Genomic DNA, 21,769 nt, shown 5'->3' on the forward strand with positions numbered 1-21,769 from the left:
TAGTCAATACTTTGCTTGAATGTCTTTGGAATGCGCTTGCTATCTGATTGAGTTCCTTGCCCTCGTGCGTTTTTCTTCCCTATTAAATTCACTTGAAAAGTCGCTGCTTCACCACCAACTCTTCTTGATCCTTTAGAAATTGCTCGTTGTTGCTCATCTTCAGCCACTAGATGGTATATTGCCCCCAAGGATGGAGCTGGCTTCATAGCAAGTATTTGTGTACGGATGATTGAAAAATCATCATCGAGTCCCATGAGAAACTCATAGATCTTCTCGTTTTCTTTAAGTTCACTCAATATTTTTCCCAATTCACAGTCACATTTGTCACACGTGCAACGAGCATGGGAAGAACAAGTTGCATTTCATCCCACACAACCTTTAGTTTCGTGTAATAAGAAGAGACAAAAGATCCATCTTGTATGGTGGCATTTAACGACTGTTTCAGCTCATAGGCATGTGGTTCTCCCTCCTTCTCGAATCTTTCTTCAAGGTCCTTCCAGATTGCGGATGAAGTATTTGCATATCTAACACTGGTTCGAATGTCTTTCTCCATGGCTGTTATCATCCATCCCTTCACCATGGCATCGGCTCGCATCCAAGCCATGTATGCAGGTGCTGTTGATTCCGACTTCTTGGCTGATCCATCGACCAGTCCTATCTTATTCTTTGCAAACAGAAAATTAGTCATCTACTGCTTCCATTCACTGAAATTATTTACGTTCAATATGTCGTTAACCTGCATCTGTTTCGGGTAGTCAGACGGGTGGATATAGAAGGGTGAATTGGCATCAATGACATCTCCGTCCTTCTTGCTTCCGTCTCCTTTCTCCCCTGTCATGATCTTCGTTAACCTATGACCTAACAGATCACAAGCTCTGATACCATAAAAGATCTTATTGAGATTTTGTGCTCTGCCCTTTTTTTATTCATTACGTAACTTGACTTCAAAACAAAAACAAACAAGATATATATATATATATATATATATATATATATATATATATATATCCTGAGATCCTAAAATTTAGTAAAAGATAATGAAAAACAAACAGATAAATGCGAAACATCTATGATTATCTATTCATTGGAATAATCTAGATTCCTTTAGTATATGAAGGATTTTCTGTGGATTATGAAACGGTTGTCGCAGGTGGCTACCAGCAATGTTGGGTGAAACAGGGTGCGGTTTCTGTTGAACCTCCGATGAAGGTGTTCGGCGGCGATCCTGCAAATTTTTTACGATGAGAAGCGACGTTTTTGCGTATTTCGGCGACTTTGTAGTGAAACTAATAGAATTAAAAAGAATAATAGTATATATTATTATATTGGATTACTAAAAAGAAATTATAAAAAGAATCAACTAAAAGAAATGAATTTTATTAGTTTCACCACAAAGTCGTCGAAATACGCAAAAGCGTCGCTTCTAATCATAAAAACTTGGAAGGATCACCGCCAAACACCTCAGAGGTTCAACATAAACCCCATAATGTTCCACTCAACGTTGTTGGTAGCACCTGCAACAGCCTCTTCTGGAATCGTTCATATCTCACATAATGCGTAACAAACCCCTATAACAATTATAACAATTATAAGTGGTGGTGGTGACCGAGTGATGGTAGCGGTGTTTTCTCTATGGTTTCTCATTATAAGCTACATGCAATGAAGGTGTTTGACAGTGACCCTAGCGATTTCGATGGTGAGAGATGATGATTATGCGTATCCCATGACTTTGTGGTGAAACCAATAAAATTAACAAGAACTAATATTATAAATTAAAAATAAATTAATAATCCAATAAAATAATATTTAGTATATGAAGCAAAAAATAAATTAAAAGTAATAATCCAATAAAAAAATTACAAAAAATTACAAAAATGAACTAAAAGAAATTAATAATCCAATAATATAAATTTACTATGATATAAATATTATAACTAAAACTATATGTATTGATATATAATAATTGAAAAAAAAAAAAGAATTACTCCAGCAAAATTTTTTTAAAAAAAATCAACTAAAATAAATTAATAATCCAATAAAACAATATTTATTAATAGATAATAGTATATATTAAAAATAATATTTATTAATATATAACACTTCAATAAAATAATAAAGAATGTATGAAAAAATGGTCCTTATAGTATAATAAAAAACAAAACTATGAAAATGGTCTCTGAAGGTAAAATTGTCATTTTAAAAAAGTTAACAGTCAATCAGCTAAAATTAACGGACGAGGGACCAAAACCACAACAAAAGTTGTTGAAAATTACCAAATCTGTAACTTTTCAAACGTTTGGATCTTAACCGCATAAAAGACAAAATTGCAAAAATGGTCTATGTGGTTTACCAATTTCTTTGGGTAAGGTCTAAAAAAAATTATTAGCAAAAAAGATCATTATTTGATGGTTTATTTGTAGTTTTGGTCCCTATTTTGTTAACTATAACGTTTGGTTGTTAACTTTTTTTAAATGACAATTTTACCCTTAGGGACCATTTTTACAGTTTTCTCTTTTTACCAAATTATAAGGATCATTTCTCAATTCTTCTTTTAAAATTTATTGAATTATTATACATTAATTTTTTTTTATTTTTTTCATTTTATTGAACTATTATACATTATTATTTTTTTAATTTTAATTTTATTGGATTATTTTTTAGTTAATTTTATTTTGAATATATAATATTTATATATTAATAAATATTACATTATTATATTACTCATTTCTTTTAACTATTTAAAAAAAAAATTTGGATTATTTAAAAAAAAATTATTATACTTTTTTATTGGATTATTACATTTAATTTACTATATTCTTTATATAATAAATAATATTTTGTGGATCAATAATTTATTTTAAATGTATAATATTAATTCTTTTTAATTTATTGGTTCTACCACAAAGTCTTCGGAATACGCAAAAGCATCGCATCTTAGTGTTGAAAATCATCGGGGCCACCACTTATCACCTTCATCGGAGGTTCGATGGAAACACTACCAACCTGATTCGCCCAACACCGCTATCCAGTACCCAGTTGCGACAACGTCTTCATAATCCGTCAACATCCTTTATATTTGTCACCAAGTCGATCGTTTTCCAGTCGAACCATCACTATTTTAACCACTAAGAAGTCCAACCCAAACACCCCTGTCAGTTCCTCCATTTGTTGCCTTTGACCAGCTTACGCCATAAAATCATACTACCTGGTCAGTTCCTTTATTTGTTGTCTTCCACAATCCAAGCACAACCTTATAACATCGAAGCTTTAAGCTTGTACTACTTGAATAGATCTAGTGGTGGATCGGTGGTTTGAAAACCCTATATATAACATTGTCGCCATTGATGGTAGTGTAGGTAGTTAGTTGGTGTAGTTTTGGTTGAGAATTATAGATTGTAGACAGCGATCGACGATTTCTAACAAGATGATGTGGCGTTGCAAGGTGGTAGAAAGCAACGAATGAAGGAATTGACCAGGGGGGTTTTGATTGGACCTCCTGGTGGTTAACAACAATATTGGTTGTTATTGGGCTATATAGTGTTGTCTCAATTTTGTGTTGTATTATTATAGTTCATTAGTAACGGGTTTGGCCTGTCCACCCGGTTTCTTTATTGTGCTAGGGTTAGGGTATTTATAGTGCATGCATGCACCATGTTTTGTATCGATCTTCTTGTAACCCTACATTGCCTTTACAGTAGCAGTTCTTAGTTGATCTCTTCTAAGGTAGTGCAAATTAATCATTATGCACAACTTTGATCTTCATTCTTCGTGTTTGATTATTTTACATGTTTGATTCTATCAATCTTATTAATTTTAAACTTATGAGTTGTAACAAAAAATGACCCACTTAGTGGCAAATCCAGAGGATTCCAACGAAATGTGAAGAGGTTGCTGCCAGTGGCTACTGACAACGTTGGGTGGAATAGGATGGTAGTGTTTCCGTTGTAAATTCGACGAAGGCGATTGGCAGTGGTCCTAACGATTTTCGACGACGGGGTGCGGCGCTTTTACGCATTTTAATGACTTTATGGTGGAACCAATAAAATTAAAAAGAATTAATATTACACACTAAAACTAAATTTATAATCCAATAAAAAATGTATGGCCTTTTTATTTATTTTTATGGTAAATTTAATCAAATAAAAAAGAAATTAAAAAAATAATCCAATAAAAATATAAAAAAAGAGTTGATTAAAAGAAATTAATAATATAATAATATAATATTTATTTTTATAAAAATATAATATATTAAAAATAAAATTAATTAATATATAATAATCAGTTAAAAAATAATCCAATAAAAATGAAATTAAAAAAAGAATTAATGTATTATAATTTAATAAAAATTAAAAAGAAGAAGAATTAATGTATAATATTTTAATAAAATAAAAAAGAAAATTGAGGAAATGGTCATTGTAGTTTGGTAAAAAGAGACAACTGCATAAATGGTCCCTTAAGGTAAAATTTTCATTTTAAAAAAGTTAACAACGAAATATTAAAGTTAACGAAATAGAGACCAAAACCATAGCTACACCACCAAATAAGGACATTTTTTTGCTAATAAACCTGTTTTTGGACCTTACCCAAAGAAATCGGCAAACAGAGGACCATTTTTGCAATTTTGTCCACATAAAATAAAAAACAACACGGACCATTTTTGCAGTTTTGTTGATTTTCAAGGTTTTTGAATTCTTGAAACATTCCAAACCTATATGGATATAGATCCGGTAAAAATTCAGTTTTTTCGGAAGATAATAAGAATTTTGTCTGTGTATATAAACATTTTTATGAAAAAATAATAATTATTAGATGAATACAATTAACATGATGCATAAAAAAATTCACGAAAACACATCTCTCTTTTTATCTATATCTATATATATATCCCTCTCTCTCTCTCTCTCTCTCTCTCTCCCTCTCCCTATATATATATATATATATATATATATATATATATATATATATATATATATATATATATATATATATATATATATATATATATATATATATATATATATATATATATGGGGAGTGGTTACCACGAACCCACCGGATAAACGTTGTCACCTCTTCACCACGCCATCTTTACCACCAACCCACTAGACATTGAAAATGGTTACCACTCCATAATTTTTTATGATTAAATTAAATAAAAACATAACTTAGAACATAATAAAGTATCTTACATTAATTGAAACCACATTACATTAATTAAAAAACATAGAAAATTAAACCTAAAAAAATAGAAAACTATAACCAAATTACTAAATAAAACATAGAAAATTAAACCTAAATTACTGAAAATCATAAAAGCATAGAAAATTAAACCTAAATTACTAAAAAAAGCATGAAAACATAGAACTTAGTTGCTATATTTTTCGAGAACTTGTTGAATTTAAAAAAATGCGTTTAAATTTTCAGGGTCGAGATTCAATTACATGTAATTAAGATTTACAAATTGATCATTTGGAGTGTTTGGGGTGATTGTAGTGGATGAAGTATTTTGATTTGGACACATAGGTTGAAGAAAATAAAGAAAATGGGAAGAGATTGTTTGTTTTTGTAGTGTAAAATGTATATAAAATAAGTATTATTTGTAGTTGTAAGATATGTTTTTTAAACAGAAAATGAAATAAGTTTTATTTTTATGTTTTGGCTCCACAGTAGAAAAAGAAAAAAGAATCAAAGAAAACAGTCAAAAATCCATTGCCAGCCACATCACAACAAAGCCACCGAACATTGGGACAGTGTTCACGTGTGACTTGGTTGTCCAAATCAGCATCACACGTCCTTTACTTCCTCCACTCCTAATAGCCACACACACACATTTCCCATGATAAAAACGAACCACTTGTTGGGTTTTATTTAAAACTTAGTTTTAAAAATTACAAATAATGGCAAACGAACGACTTGAGTTTTATAAATAATATAAACAATTTATCACCCACCAGGAATCATCTTGCAAGTAAAGGAAAGATTTAAAACGCAACCATAGAAGGAAGAAATGGTAACAACTTTTGAAGCACTTTTAGTCCTCTAGGGGAGGCTTGGAAGTTGATGGAGTGAGGATGAACTATTGACACACCAACAATGTATCAACTTGATGTAATGCTAGTTACAACTCTTAAGCTTTAAGTCAAAAAAGGATTATGACTTAAAGAGATGATGGAAGCAACTTATATCTTCAAAGTGCAAGACTTTAGAGAGAAGATAAAGAAGGTAAGAGATGTTTTCGGCCCTTAGCAAGAAATGGTGCAAGAAGAAAGTTGCAAGAGTGCAACCTTTATATAGCTATAAAGAAGAGTCAATACCAATTAGATCTTAACACTTTAAGCAAGCATGTCCGTATGTCATGAGTGTGTTTCTTCTAACTTGTATTCTTTACATTAAACAAATACAAAATGCCATAACCTAACTAGTCTACACTAGTTTCGGTCATGCCTATCAAAAGAAGACAAAATGTTTAAATTTTATAAACTCCAAGTTTATAAAATATAAATTTTGTCTTTAGGTAAAAGACAAAAGGCTCAACTAGTCCAAAATGTTGTACATGACTTATTAATTCATACATTATCAAATAATGTGTTACTTGTATTGTTAAATAATTATTTTCTTGAAATTTTTTTTTTCCTAAATTATTATAAGAGTTTATAAATATTTATTAAAACCAATTTTTAATAAATAATCATTTGTATCAAGTTGTTGTTAGTGTGACCCTTCAAATCATATATCATTTAACAATATCATTTTAATATGACTCTTGAACATACTAGATGTTTCAGCACCCTCATTGTCAAAACCGATATTACATTGAAGTTTTACATTAGTTTCAACAATTAAGAAAAGAATGACAAAATTCTGAAGGAAGCAAAAGAACCGGTTTTAATCGTGTGTACACACTGATAGTGGATTGATGTATTTCTACAACAAACTATATCAGCTAATCAACACATAAATGTGTAACAATCAAAGTTATTCTAGGTATCTCGAATATATATATATATATATATATATATATATATATATATATATATATATATATATATATATATAGAGAGAGAGAGAGAGAGAGAGAGAGAGAGATGTTTAAATGTGGATTAGCATCTATTGTATAGACGTATCGACAATACTATTCAATGAAATGACAAAGAAAACATGTTGTTTGATATTATGAATACGTTCAATTTTACATAATTATTGTAATTATTACACATTTTCACTAATTAAATCGTCTATAAGGTTATTATAGACTTTTATTATTATTATTCTCATTCTATCATAATATTATCAGAATGTTTATTAAATCATATTCTTTAAGAATAAAAATGAGAAAAAAAACGATGTGTGACAACAAATATGAATAAAAATTAATGAGAATACATGAAAATAATGATAGTTGTGTAAGGTTGAACGTATTCACATTAAACCTATTCTCTTAGTAATTATCATAGAATAACATTGTCCATACGTCTTATTACTAATTGTACATCCACATTATAATCTAGCCTTATATATATATATATATATATATATATATATATATATATATATATATATATATTTATATATATATATATATAATATATATATATATATATATATATATATATATATATATATATATATATATATATATATATATATGTTTAGGTTCAATTTTGTAAGATTGTGAGACCAAATCTAAAAATAATTTTAAAATACAAAATAAATGGAAAAATCCAAAAAAAAAAAAATTTTAAATATTATTTTCGGAACTTGAATTATCTAAAAAAAATCCCGTTATTTTTTTTTTTAAAAATACATGAAATATTCTAATAGAATATTAGACTGACATATTCTAAAAAATAATTTTAAAATGCAAAATACATGGAAAAATCTAAACATTCTTTTTTTAAATATTATTTTCGGAACTTGAATTAACTAAAAAAAATTAAAAAAAATTTAAAACGTATCCCCTTTTTTTTGAAAAATACGTGAAATATTGTAATAAAATATTACACTGTACATATTCTAAAAAATAATTTTAAAATGCAAAATAAATGGAAAAATCCAAAAATTCTTTTTTTAAATATTATTTTCGGAACTTGAACTAACTAAAAAAATAAAAAAAAAATAAAAAAATGTGTCTCACTGTCTCACAAAATTAGGCCATCTCACATGAACCTAACCCTATATATATATATATATATATATATATATATATATATATATATATATATATATATATATATATATATATATATATATAGGTTCAAATGTGGATTGTCATCTATTATGTGTACGTGTGGATAATGTTATTCTGTGAGAATTACAAAGAAAATATGTTGTTTGATAATATAAATACGTTCAATCTTATATAATTATTTTAATTATTAAGCATTTTCACTAATTAAATCGTCTATAAGGTTATTATACATTTTTTTTTTAATTATTCTAATTCTGTCAGAATGTTAACACGATGTTTATTGAGTCGTATTCTTTAAGATTTAAAATAAATAAAAAATGATGAATGAGAACAAAAATGAATTAGAATTGTTGAGAATCCATTAAAATAACAATAGTTCTGTGAGATTGAAAGTATTCACACTACTAAACAACATATTCTCTTAATAATTTTTATAAAATAGCATTATCAGACGTCCACACAATAGTTGTCCGTCCACATTATAACCTAACTATATATATATATATATATATATATATATATATATATATATATATATATATATATATATATATATATATATATATATATACACTTTATTTGTTTTGGTATTATATTTTAATTTTTTTCATATTTTTAATTTATAATTTTTTTTTTCGTATTTTAAACTTTTTCTTATCCTTTTAAAAACATATAAAATGTATGAATATACAAGAGTATATTACAATAGTTTTAATTTATAATTTTTGTAATTTTTTATTTTTATTTAAATAAATGAAAAAATTATATTTATATTTTTTTATTTTAGGTCCAACTTATTTTCTTTTTATTTATTTTTTTCTATTTTGTGCTATTATATTTATCTTACAAAAAAATAAAACATAGAAAAAAAAACAAACAACTTGTTTATTGTGAATTAATGTATCAATGTGTGATATAACTTTCAAATTTAATAATATTTTTATATGTGATATCAATAGTTTAAACTTAGGATAATATTTTTCAATTTGATAATAAACTAAAAGAAAGAACAAAATAAATAATAATAGTCGGTCTCTATAAAAAAAAACTTGTTATAATATTTTAAATTAAATTCAAGTTCAATTACTTGAATCCAAATAAGGAAAAACATTAGAAAAACAATAAATAACTAAAATTAAAAAAAAAATAGAAAAGAAAAGGCAAAAAAGGTTAAAAAATATCAAATTGTTCAAAATGAAGTTAAAAAAAAGAAAATTAAATAAAGTAGATATATAAAATAAAGAAAATAAAAGAAGTGTGTATATATATATATATATATATATATATATATATATATATATATATATATATATATATATATATATATATATATATATATATATATATATATATATAACAAAACTAAATAAAGTATATAACAAACAAAATATAAAGTTAAAAAACTATGTGGTGTAACTTTTTGCAAACTACAAGGACTAAATTTGAACTTTAAACCCAATTTTTAGATTGATTTTTCAAAAAAGATAACAGATTTCACCATGAAACTCTTTAATTGAGCTAGAGTGATAATTATGCGAGAAAATATAGCCATAACATTAATAATAAAAAAATGTTAGGTTTTTTCCAATTGTACGTTAAAAACTTAGGACTTTTATGATAATAGTCATATATTAAAACATAAACTTTATGACATCATCTTAAAGAATCAAGACTCTTGATTGTGTTTTATTTATAACATTTTCATCCTTAGATCAAATTGTTGACATCATCATTGTCACATGTTTTCCCCCCTTAAAGAAATTACTTTACATCTAGATTTCAAATAAATTTAAAACAGATACCATAAATCATATACTTTGTATTTGCATAAAATCAGGAAAATCATATGGAATTATGGATTCCCATATTTTAAATGGCTACACAACAATTTAAGTTCTTCATCTTTAATTTTCTCTTTCAAACCATATTTTTTTAGAAAGAACACAAATGTAAACCCTTTGATTTGTGCTTCGACTGTTATTACAATGCTATTCTAGTGCTCCGACCACGTCACCGTAGCTCTTTGTTTCCATATATTTGTTTCTTGTTTATGTTGATTTGTGTATAGGTTCAACATTATCTCTCGATGACGTCGTATCTTCTCCATTCTCTCTGAAAACCAAAAAACATAGTTGTTTTTTTCTTTATTATCTGGCAATTGGTAAGTAGTTTTTGTGTCTTTTTTGGTTTTTTGATTCTCGAAACAAGGTTTGAGTAGTTTGAAGATGTGGCGAGGTTGTTGTGTTTAGGATTTTGGGAGGTCATGTTCATTCAGAGCATGTTACTTTTGTTGAGTGATGCTAAGTTTATTTTTTAATTTGTGATCGTTGGGTAATTTTCCTTCTTTTTTGTTTCTTTGCTTGATATATTTCGTATATTTGTAGGTAGATGCCAAAGAGTGTCATTGAAATCGAGAAATTTGTTGAGTTTTTCAACCAAGGTTCCCCATCCTCAAACTACTTACGAACTAGAAAGAAGTTGCTTTACGGATTCTAACCTTTTATGGGTTTTAATCATTGTTCATCACAGATTTGTCTATTTTTTCATCTATTAAAATTTGGAGGAAATTAAAATCTTGAAAGGGATTTCTTGGATTTGTATCGTCCGTTCAAAGAAGAATAAGATGCATTTTCATACATTTTTGTGAATATTTTGACGGTATTAGAACTGACATCTTTTATAAACTTAACAATTTTGCTGTAAAATTCAATTAATTAGAGTGTTCTCCATGGAAAGCCAACACAATCTACAAGTACCTCTCCTCCATAAATTGAAGTGCCTAGGATAAGCATCATTTGAAATTGTCAGTTTTTTATAAATTATCAATTTTGTTACTACTTTTAATATATCATCTTGGTTCCTGATTATTTAGGTCCTAAGTACAATTTTATCGGTTTTTCTTCTTCAATTTACTATACTGTAAGGTTTTTAAGTTTTGAAACAAATGTTTTACGAATTTTGTTAATGTGCAAATCGTTTTAATGGCTCTAATAAACCTCAAGTTGTTGACAATGAGGTTCGTTAATTAACAAAGCTTTCTAATATTTTTCCAAAAAATACATGCATATTATACATTAGTGTAAATCAGGTGGTGTAATTGTTGCTTCAAATCATTTTTTCATCAGAAATCTTATTTTCCTTAAAACCATTTGAATTCTTCTTTAAAACTTATTATACAACTTTTATCTCATATTCTAAATAAATTCTGGCATAAAGATTCTGAACATCGATCCTTATAATGAAGATGAACCGACTCGTTATATGAGATATGTTTAGATACAGCCTGTTTTCAATCTAAATTAAGCATAATTATAAATCAAGAAGTAAGTTATATGTCTATACGCTAATCTAATTGTTATATGCATAAATGATTGTCATTACATACAAAACATATCTCGTTACTTCTATGAGATATAGAAGTTATTAATTTTTTATTACTTATTCAAAGCACATGTTGGACAACTAAGCCACATTAACAATTTTTAACTTTTTTTTAAATATTGTAATATCAACTTAAACTCTTCATTAAATAAGCTTAAAGTTATATTTTAATATACTCCCATTTGCTTCTTTGTGGTTTATCTTGTAGTTCATGCGGAGAAATCGGGGGACAAACAACAAAGTGTAAGTGGTGTACCTCTTTTTTTTGTTATTGTTAATTCGGTATTCAAATTACTTATTTTTTCATTTATGATGCACTTATTTTTTGAAATAGACGGACGCATCTATTAGGAGAAAGGGACTTTCGGGAGCATGTTTGTAACGTCCCAAAAATATGATCCAAAAAATTCATTTTTAATTTAACTAAAACAGTATTCCAAAAATATTATCCATACAGCTCAAATGAAAATAAGTATCTCAACATCATAACAATCACAGTGATATGTCAAAAGTTGAAATTCATGTGGTGTGTGCACTGCAGTCAACCCGAGTTCTTCCCTTTGGAACCAGAAACATAAACTGAAAACCGTAAGTACAAAGTTTAGTGAGTTCCCCAAAATACCACATACCATACATAATAACATATAATGGGCCCCACCCTGTCATTAGGCCCAGCCTGGCATCGAGCCATGCTCGGTAAACAGATCGGGCCCCGCCCAGCATACATATAACATATAACATATATCAAGTAAACATATACACATGCAATAATCACAAAGATACATAGCCTACAAAATGGTTATCGGTCCCCGTTCGGCATCGAGCCCTGCCCGGTAAACATATAAGCACATAACACATATAAGGGTCACACACTCAACTAGCATACTACCATAGCATAATCATGGGCCAACATTGGTGCATTCGACCCGCTAAACTCAAAAAGGAAATGTAACGCCCATACATTCGGGCTTGTCAATTTAGAGACAATAAGCTTCAAAAATGACTTTTAAATAAAATATTATTTAGAATAAATAATACTAACTAAGTTATAGTATATGTCACAAGGGTTCCGTACATATAAAGAACGCTAAAATCCAAGTTATAATGAAGAAGTTATGACTATTGAATTTTTACGGCAAAACCAGCACGATACCGGGAATCGTAAAAAGTGAGTTCACAATAAAATACTTTTTATCTAAACAAAAGTCGTAGTATATGTTAAAATGAGAACGTACATAAAAAGAATGTCTAAATCTGACGTCGTATGAGGAAGTTATGATTTTTCTATGATTTAGCATAACGATGCACAGCCCGGAAATCGAATTTTAGATTGATCAACTTTTAGCCAACAAAACCTAAATGAGAATTAAACATCTCATTAATCGGAGCTCAATGATACAAAGACAGTCGCAAACGGACGTCGGATGAAAAAGTTATGAATTTTTAATGGATTTTAACTGTCTAAGTCTGTTAAAATATACCTTTAAAAATAAAATCAAAATTAGCCGACAGAGTCTAAACGAATGTAGATCCATCAATACCTACATGTGGATACAATGAACATAAAAAATGGATCTCGTATGCAAGAGTTACGGATTTTAGAAGATAATTAGTTTTTGGAATAACCGGCGAGCGACACGTGGGGCGATCTGAGCCACTGCTTCCTCACCATGGCTTGGCACCAGATGATGACACCTGGCCACGGACGGCCATCGTTCAGCAAAGGAACGTCCCTTCATCGAACCGGACTCAACCTATAAATAGAGGTGCAAATCACCCTAAATACTTACACATTTCCCATTCTTTCTCTCTCAAACACCCCTCTTAGCCCCTCCCATTCCCTAGCACTTCATGCGTGCTAAGAGGCAAGTACTGCAGCGCCATAAGGCTCCGAGAAGAAGTGCTTTCGGATCGGAAGTTTTGCCCCCGTAGAGCCCGATTCCTATCCAAACCTCCTAGTAAGTGAGCTATGCTTACCCTACTTTAAGTATATCTTATGTTTAAGTTCAGTATCGTTTTTATGAACTTATAAACAATATATATTATAAAATATAATATACAAAGTGTTATTAAAATATAAAAAATATATATTGGAATCATCACTTTAATAAGTGAGTTCATAGTTACATTCATCTTGCACACAGATATGAAATATTTAATGTAAATTACATGCTATGTGTGCATATTATCAATGTTCTTGATATCTATGCTAAATGGACAAAATATACAGTTTTATTCGATTTAAGCCATATATGTCAGAGTATAGATGACAACCATAGACTATTCTAAACAGTCCAGTGGAACATTAGTAGGCTCGCAATCTGTAGGTGTTGTGAATGATATGTTCATCAAATGTACTCTAAAACCCATTAACATGTATTGTCGGTGGACTCTCTAAAATAATACTATCAATAAAAGAGATAAAGCGTGGCAACTACGAACTTAGTGTCAGTTAAATAAACCATGGCATCGATTGACTTCGTGCCAATTCCTTAGGACAATCCTTAGGAATTAATGAGTGAATGACAGATGATTTTTAGGGTAAATCCTTAAGAAATAAAGAAGATAATGAGGATGGGTAATTGGGTTAATTGTGTGATGATGAAACATAATAACTTTATTATTATGGGTTGAAAACCCTATGTACTCACCAGGTTTCCCAATCTGACCTACTAAGTTTATTTAAATCACAGGTATCGATACGAAGCTACATTAGTTTGAGGGATTAAAGGCAATGTAAATCACTAGTATAAATGAATGTAAGGTATGTTTATGCTTATGTTTCTGTATTGAAGATGACATCCCAAAATTTTAATATAAACAAAAATAAATTTTTTCGGAAATGCTTTGAAAATATATTTATGTAACACTCCAAACCAGGTACACCTTTGAAACCCTTGAAAATGAATTAATTGGCAAAAATGGTCCCTCACGTACGTTGGGCGTACCTAAGGGTACGCTTAGCGTACTATAGGAGAAGGATCGTGAGGGAGCCTTGTGTATGCGAGGCGTACGCAACAGAGTGCTAAAACCCTAAATCTGAGACTTGACCCCCTATTTAAACACCTTTTAGCATCTTGGACCAAACCCTATCAGTCTCTTTAGCCTCATTTCGTCCACCTACAACTGAGATATTGTGTGAGAGGGTTTTGAGCTTAAGGAGTGGGTTTTGTAGCCATTTTAGAGTTCATTCAAGAGGAGGGAATTGCTAAGCAAGCTTAGGGGGGGGGGGTGGTGCTTCAAGAGTATGCATGTAGGTCACTCTATAAAGCTTCTGGAGGTTTAAAGCTATTACCTTTCCATCTTAATCACTATATATAGCTAGGGTTTTCTAGTTTTTTCCCCTTTGTTGATTTTGGATCTCCTCTTGTAAGTTAAGCAACTCTAGAGGATGGAAATGACAGATCCGAGGTCCTTTAGTCCGTTTGCAACATAAAAATGTAGTCTTGGTGGGTGTTTTGACCTCATGCATGGGTTAGTAACCTTAAAAAGGTCTTAATGGGGGTGTTGGGAACATATGAGACATGCACAAGCATAAAGTTGCCAACTTTATGCCCTAGGTAGTCTTAATGAGCTTAGATCTGAATTTTGGACGTGAGGGAATCGAGTATTAAGCATTTAATGGAAAAATTGCTTAATATGTTAGTATGCTGGTAACCCAGTGTACGCGGTGCGTAAGTCCCTGAGCCCCAGTATGTTGTGCGCACTAGGGTGGTACGCTAAGCGTACGCATTACAGATGGGCTTGGATCTGTTTTGGGCCTTTGAGCTATCAAGCCTTATTTAGTTATTGGACTTGGTTGCATTTTGAGAATAGTGGGCTATTTTATCTATTTCGGCCATTGGTGTTATGGTAGGGCCTTATTGGGCCAAGAGACCCATTAATGGTTTTTGGACATAGACTTGGGGCCCATTATCAAAGGAAGAATATTTTTGGCCTTTGTAGAAGGACTTGGAGTTTGGGTTTCCTTTGGATTTTGTGAAGCCCTAACATTATTTAATATTATCATTCAGTGCGGGTGCTTACAGGATGTTAGGAGAGCAGCCTTCAGAGTCTTCGGACAAAAGGTGAGTCTTCTCACCATACCATTGGGTCTAAGGCACCAAGGCTAACCCATTTGTGATAGCTGGTATACTTTTTTTGCAGAGGTGTGTAGCATGATTATGTGGTAATGTGCGGTAGAGATAACCTTTATGGTTGATGGTAGAGAGAACCTCTAGGGCTACGGTAGAGATAGCTTTTACAGCTAACGGTAGAGATAGCCTTTATGGCTAAGGGTAGAGATAGCTTTTATAGCTAACAGTAGAGATAGTTTTTATGGCTAATGGTAGAGATAGCATTATAGCTAAGTTGATATGTGTTATGTGGCTTGTGTGTGTGGGGTATGCTCTGGGGAACTCACTAAGCGTTAGCTTACAGTTTGTGGATTTGTTTCAGGTACATCGGAGCCCAAGGGCAAGGGCAAAGCTTGATGGCGTGCCATGCACTCTCTCAGACATTTTATGGGATACTCTGATGTTTGGAATAAAAGTTGTATTTGACTTATGTTTTGAAAACAATTATAGTTGGATTTATTGATGTTAGAAATGTGTTTGATTATTCAAAAATGAAAATTTTCTTTGTAAAAATTGAGTCATTACAAGTTGGTACCTAAGCCTTGCTTTGAGGGATTCGGGCACACCCTTGGGTGTGTCAGGACTCAAACTAAGGAAATGGTAAAAGTGTTTTCAAAAAATAACATAAAAAGGGATTTTAGAGAAAAGAAAAGATTATGTTAGCCATGTTATATGGATATCTGAGCTTTGTTGATTATATGGAACTTGTTATGTGTATGCTTTTAAATTGTATATAGTTAGGAGCTTATAGCCTCAGAATGATTGATTTGTCCTTATTTCCAATTCCTTGTCTGCTTATGGTCCTAGGGTAGAATCTTTTATTCGAAAGTCTATTTGATATTTTTTTGTGTATAATTTGCATTCATAAAGGCAACATGTTATGATTGATCTGATTGATATGGGTAAACCAAATCTTAGGACAACCCGAGATTTGATGTATGCGGTAGTTTGTGGAATATGGTATAGTTTTGGGAAGAATTAGAGTTATCAGGTAGAGCATTGGGGAAAGGTATAGGTAGGTGTGGAAGGTAGTAATGGGCCCATACTACTAAAAGAATAGGACATGTACCCAAACCAGTGTTAGATATGACGACTTCAATGAGGACCGGTGTGGGAAGATCCCTTATATGGAAACCATGATCGTTATGATTTATGACATTTCAGTTCAGCATAGTGATGACACGATTTGGAGCAGGAGGATCAGGATTGGGATCTGGATCTGGGGCGGGATCAGGCGACACTACCGATGTCATTGATGAGAGGCTGCACGATCTTATTGTAGCCAAGGTTACCTGGGGCATCCTTGATGCTACCCTAGTCATTTTTGGGATAGTCAAGGAGGGTATGATGGAGATTATGGAGGAGAGACTCAGGGAATTCAGGGCTGAGATTGTTGTGGGTTAGGTTGGGGCCCAAACTCCCTCATTCCGGGAGTTTAAGGCGTTTGGGGCGCCAGAGTTTTTTGGGTTCAGGGACCCCATTGTTAGCCGACACTGGGTGGCGGATATTAAGAACGCCCAATGCATAAGTTCTTTCCCGGATGCGGAAAAGGAGGGATTTGCTTTTTTCATGCTGAGAGACAGGGCCCAAGATTGGTGGGGCGAGGTTACTAGCCAGGTGGGAGCAGCCGGCGTTGCTGAGATGACATGGGTCGAGTTCGTTCGATGATTTGACTTGGATTTTGCACCAGCCATTGAGGTGCAACGGCTTGTGAGAGAGTTTCATGACCTGAAATAGAACACCAAGACTATGGCGGAGATCACCGCCAAGTTTCGGGAATGAGCTTTGTTGATCCCACAATACCTTACCGATGAGGATATGCGGAGGATGAGATATCATTCCACGCTGAGGGATGATATCCGGGAGTTTGTGAGCTTTATAGTATGCAAAATCCTGATTGAGATGGTGGAGAAGGCCTAGGAACGGGAAATGGAGTTGGACCTCCGCACCAAGCGGAAGCCAGAGCAGGCATATGTGGTGGTGGGTCAGGCTAAGAAGGCTATGACATCAAACACTTCCAGCAGAGGTCAGCAGGGTCGGGGCCAGTGTGCCAAGTGCAGTAGGGTGCACAGTGGAGCTTGTCGTATCACAGGCTTGGCATGCTATGCATGTGGCCAGCAGGGCCACTTGAGCAGGAACTACCCCACGAGGAGCTTGATTTTTTTTCACTACAAACAGATCATACATAAGCGTGTCAACTGTCCTAGGTTGTAGGGATGGGGAGGAGTGGTGGCGGTGCCTGCGCGCTCCACATTTAGGATTACCGACGGCCACCCTGCCAAGGCGGATTTTCCAGCAGTGAAGAGCCGCGCATTTCAGATGTGGCTAGTACGTATCTATTATTCTATGTTCCTTATGATTTGAATGACTTATGTGTATATTATGCTTGTATAAGGACCTTTTTGGTCAATGGTATGTTGGTGCATGTTTTGTTTGATTCAGGTGCTACCCGATCCTTCGTATCTCTTGCGCTTAGCAAGAAGTTCTGGGACGCGGCTGGAACTCTGGATTCCCAACTCAAGGTAGAGATTATAGATGACCGCACTGTTAGTGTTGTGAGGGTGTATCAGGACTATGTCCTGAATGTACTTGGTAAGAGGTTTTGTGTCGAACTAGTCTCGGTACCGTTGCGAGCGCCGAAGGCGATTGTCGGGATGGATTGGCTGGGGGCCAATAGGGACATGATCGATTGTGAGCACCAGTTAGTGAGGGTTCTAACCCTAAGTGAGGGAGAACTGGTGATACATGGTGATAGGGCCTCACTGGCGCCGACTCTCTGTTCGGCTGTGAGGGCTAGGAGATTTCTGCGGTGTAACGATGAGATTTTCAAAACAACTTTTCATTTTTCAACAACCAAAAAAATATATAAAATATTCTCAAAAAGTATTCCACAATAGTTATCAAATCAAAACATATCCCAAGATCACAAGTCAAATCTCCAATCTGTGTGTACGGGTCACGGCAACGCCTTTCCACGGTCCTTGCTAGTACCTGAAACACATAACACAATAAATGTAAGCATAAATGCTTAGTTAGTTCCCAAAATACCACATGCAACACATACGTCACTTGAGGCTACTGTACGATCCTCCGGTCGATGTGTCTCAGCGGGAACCTCCAATCTCGTAGCTCGTTGGACCCTCTGGTCCGGTTATAGCTTATTGGGCCCTATGGCCCGATCTAAATCGTTGGACCCTCCGGTTCGGTCGGTATCATTGGACCCTCTTGTCCGGTCTATACCATCATATAACATACATATATCACATAGCACAAAACTCATTCATAACACATAATCTCAAACATAGCACATAGGACCCTTCGGTCAACATATAAATACCATTCTAGGTAACGTATAGTGAAGAAGACTTATCTCGTGTAACTCGGTGACTTGGAAATCTCGGACTCTGTGAAATAGGATCTAGCCTCCGCCTAATCATACGAAATAAACACTCGGCATTAACACATTTCCCAAGGCTATACCATTCCCTCTCTTAGCACTCTTAGGAGGGTAAAAGACCATTTTACCCCTCTCAAGGCTCAAATACTCTAAAGTTGACCAAACCCTAAAAGTCAGCAAAAGTCAACCTCCTGGGGTACGCGACATGTACCAGATCTGTACGCTAAGCGTACCCGGTGGCTTCACAGAATCAGGGTACATGGCCCCTTACTGGGATTACGCCCAGCGTAACCCCCAACTTTCTCCTCCTCTTCATTCAGGTCTTAATCGGTTATGACTTGCATCCAAAATCCAGATCTGACTTCTTTAACACGACTTAATCCATAAAGTTGGTGACTTTAAGCCTTTGCATGGCTGTGGAAGTCACAAACACCCAAAACACTCTATTTTCAACCTTAAAGGTCCATATCTCATGCATGAACAACCTTTAACAACCAAAACTGGATTTTTATCACATAACAACATTAAATGAGCTAGTATGGGACAGATCTCGGCTTCTAAGAGCTCAACCACTCAAAAAGTTATGAACTTGGGGACCAAAAACCCTAAAACTTCTCTCTACAAAACATGAACAGAAAAGATGCAAAGCTTGAAGCTTTTTACCTCAAAATGAAGCTTCTTTCACTACTAAACTCAGATCTAAAAGCTTAAGCTCCAACTCTTCATCCTCCAAGGCTATCACTTTGCTCCAAATGGCCAAGAACACAATACTAAGCTCTCCTAGACACTCCCTTGCTATATGAACGAGATTTAGGGTTTTGAAATGGTAAAACTCTGGAAAAGGTGGCCAACAAAAGGGCCTTAAGGTTGCTTAAATAAGGAGGCTCAACATATTAGGGTTTCTCTTCTGGGCCGGGTACGCCCCGCGTACACATTGGTACGCCCCGCGTACATGGCGGCCCTTCTCGCTCAAGATGCGGACGAGTATGCTGAGCGTACACCCCAGTTCGCCCCGCGTACTCGCCAAACATGCATTTACTTAACAAGGCCAAATGTGCCCCTTGCTCAAACATGAAGGTTCATAAGGTATACCTAATTTTTGGGATGTTACAATTCTCCCCCACTAGAACCAGACTTCGCCCTCAAAGTCTCATGCTGCGAACAACTCCGGATGTTGTTCCTGCATCTCCGACTTTGGATCCCAAGTCAGCTCGGGCCCTTTCTGATGTTGCCACTGGACCTGCACCAGGGGCACTTCCTTGCTTCTCAGAATCTTGATCTTCCGTTGCAAGATTGCAATCGACTTCTTAGCATAATTCAGACTCGCATCCACCTGGATATCCTCTAATGGTACCACGGCCGACTCGTCGACTATACACTTCCTCATCTGCAATACGTGGAAAGTATCATGTATCTGGTCCAACTCCGTAGGTAACTCCAAGCGATATGATATTTTGCCCACCCTCGCGATCACCCTAAACGACCCAATATACCGGGGCCCCAGCTTGCCCCTCTTCCTGAAATGGATCACTCCTTTCCAAGGAGACACCTTCAGGAGCACAAGATCCCCGACCTAAAACTCGAGCTCCGATCGATGCCTATCCGCGTAACTCTTCTAGAGACTCTGAGCGGTCAATAACCTCTTTATGAACCTCTGTATCTCCTCTGTCGTCCGAAGCACTATCTCTGTACTACCCATCACACGTTGCCCTACCTCACCCCAGAAAATGGGGGTTCGACACCTCCTTCCATACAACAACTCAAAGGGTGGCATACCAATGCTCGAATGATGGCTGTTGTTATAGGAAAACTCAGCCAAGGGCAAATAAGTGTCCCAACTCCCACCGAAATCCAGTACACATGCCTGAAGCATGTGCTCGAGCCTCTGAATCGTCCGCTCGCTCTGTCCGTCAGTCTGTGGGTGGTATGCGATATTAAATGCTGCCTCATACCCAATTCGTCATGAAATTTCTTCCAAAATCTGGAAGTGAAATGCACATCTCGATCTGAGATGATCAAGATCGGTACTCCATGTTGCGATACTAGTTCCCTAACGTACAACTCTGCCAGTCTTTCCGCAGAAGAGCTCTCAATAATGGCAAGGAAGTGAGCACTCTTCGTCAACCTGTCCACAATCACCCAAATTGCATCGACACCCCTAGCAGTCCTCGGCAATTTGGTGATAAAATCCATGGTAATCTGTTCCTACTTCCATTCGGGAATCTCTAACGCTTGCAACTTACAATGCGGATGTTGGTGCTCGGCCTTAACCTTGCGATAGGTCAAGAACCTCTCTACGAACCATGCGACATCCCTCTTCATACAGGGCCACCAATACTCCCTCTTCAGGTCCAAATACATCTTAGTGGCCCCGGGGTGGATCAAGAACTTCGATCTATGCGCCTCCTCCATCAAGATGGTACACGTTCTGCCCACAAACGGTACCCAAACCCAACCCTAAAAGGTCATAAGTCCTCGACTATCGGTAACAAACTCCGATACCTACCCGATCAATCGCTCCTTTTTGCAGTTCTCCAGTCTCACGACCTCTGCCTGGGCCCCTCGAATGGTGTCCCACACTGGAGTCATCACTTTCAATCACATGCAAACATCTCGTATCGGGGTGCCCTCCGGCCTACGACTCAGGGCATCGGTTACAACATTAGCCTTGCCCGGGTGGTACAGGAT

The 21,769-nt window shown here is 34.1% G+C and overlaps 1 protein-coding gene across 1 annotated transcript; it reads right to left on the reverse strand.

Annotated features, from left to right (window-relative positions):
• Positions 1 to 292: 292 nt before the first annotated feature.
• Positions 293 to 838, reverse strand: LOC145006854 (uncharacterized). The gene is made up of 2 exons (XM_078965887.1): positions 737 to 838; positions 293 to 664 (listed from the first exon to the last, which is right to left on the reverse strand). Exons 1-2 carry the CDS (start codon positions 836 to 838, stop codon positions 293 to 295), a joined length of 474 nt encoding a protein of 157 aa, XP_078822013.1.
• Between the last annotated feature and the right edge of the window lie 20,931 nt (positions 839 to 21,769).

Source organism: Lactuca saligna, chromosome 7 (assembly GCF_052625555.1).
Source record: "Lactuca saligna cultivar CGN05327 chromosome 7, ASM5262555v1, whole genome shotgun sequence".
Lineage (NCBI taxonomy): Eukaryota > Viridiplantae > Streptophyta > Magnoliopsida > Asterales > Asteraceae > Lactuca > Lactuca saligna.

What these genes read in the sequence shown, in the direction of transcription:
- LOC145006854 (XM_078965887.1), bottom strand. Translation starts at nt 838, where the DNA reads ATGACAGGGGAGAAAGGAGACGGAAGCAAGAAGGACGGAGATGTCATT. An exon ending in ACTACCCGAAACAGATGCAG is followed by an intron (nt 665 to 736) that starts GTTAACGACATA and finishes CTGTTTGCAAAG; the next exon opens with AATAAGATAGGACTGGTCGA.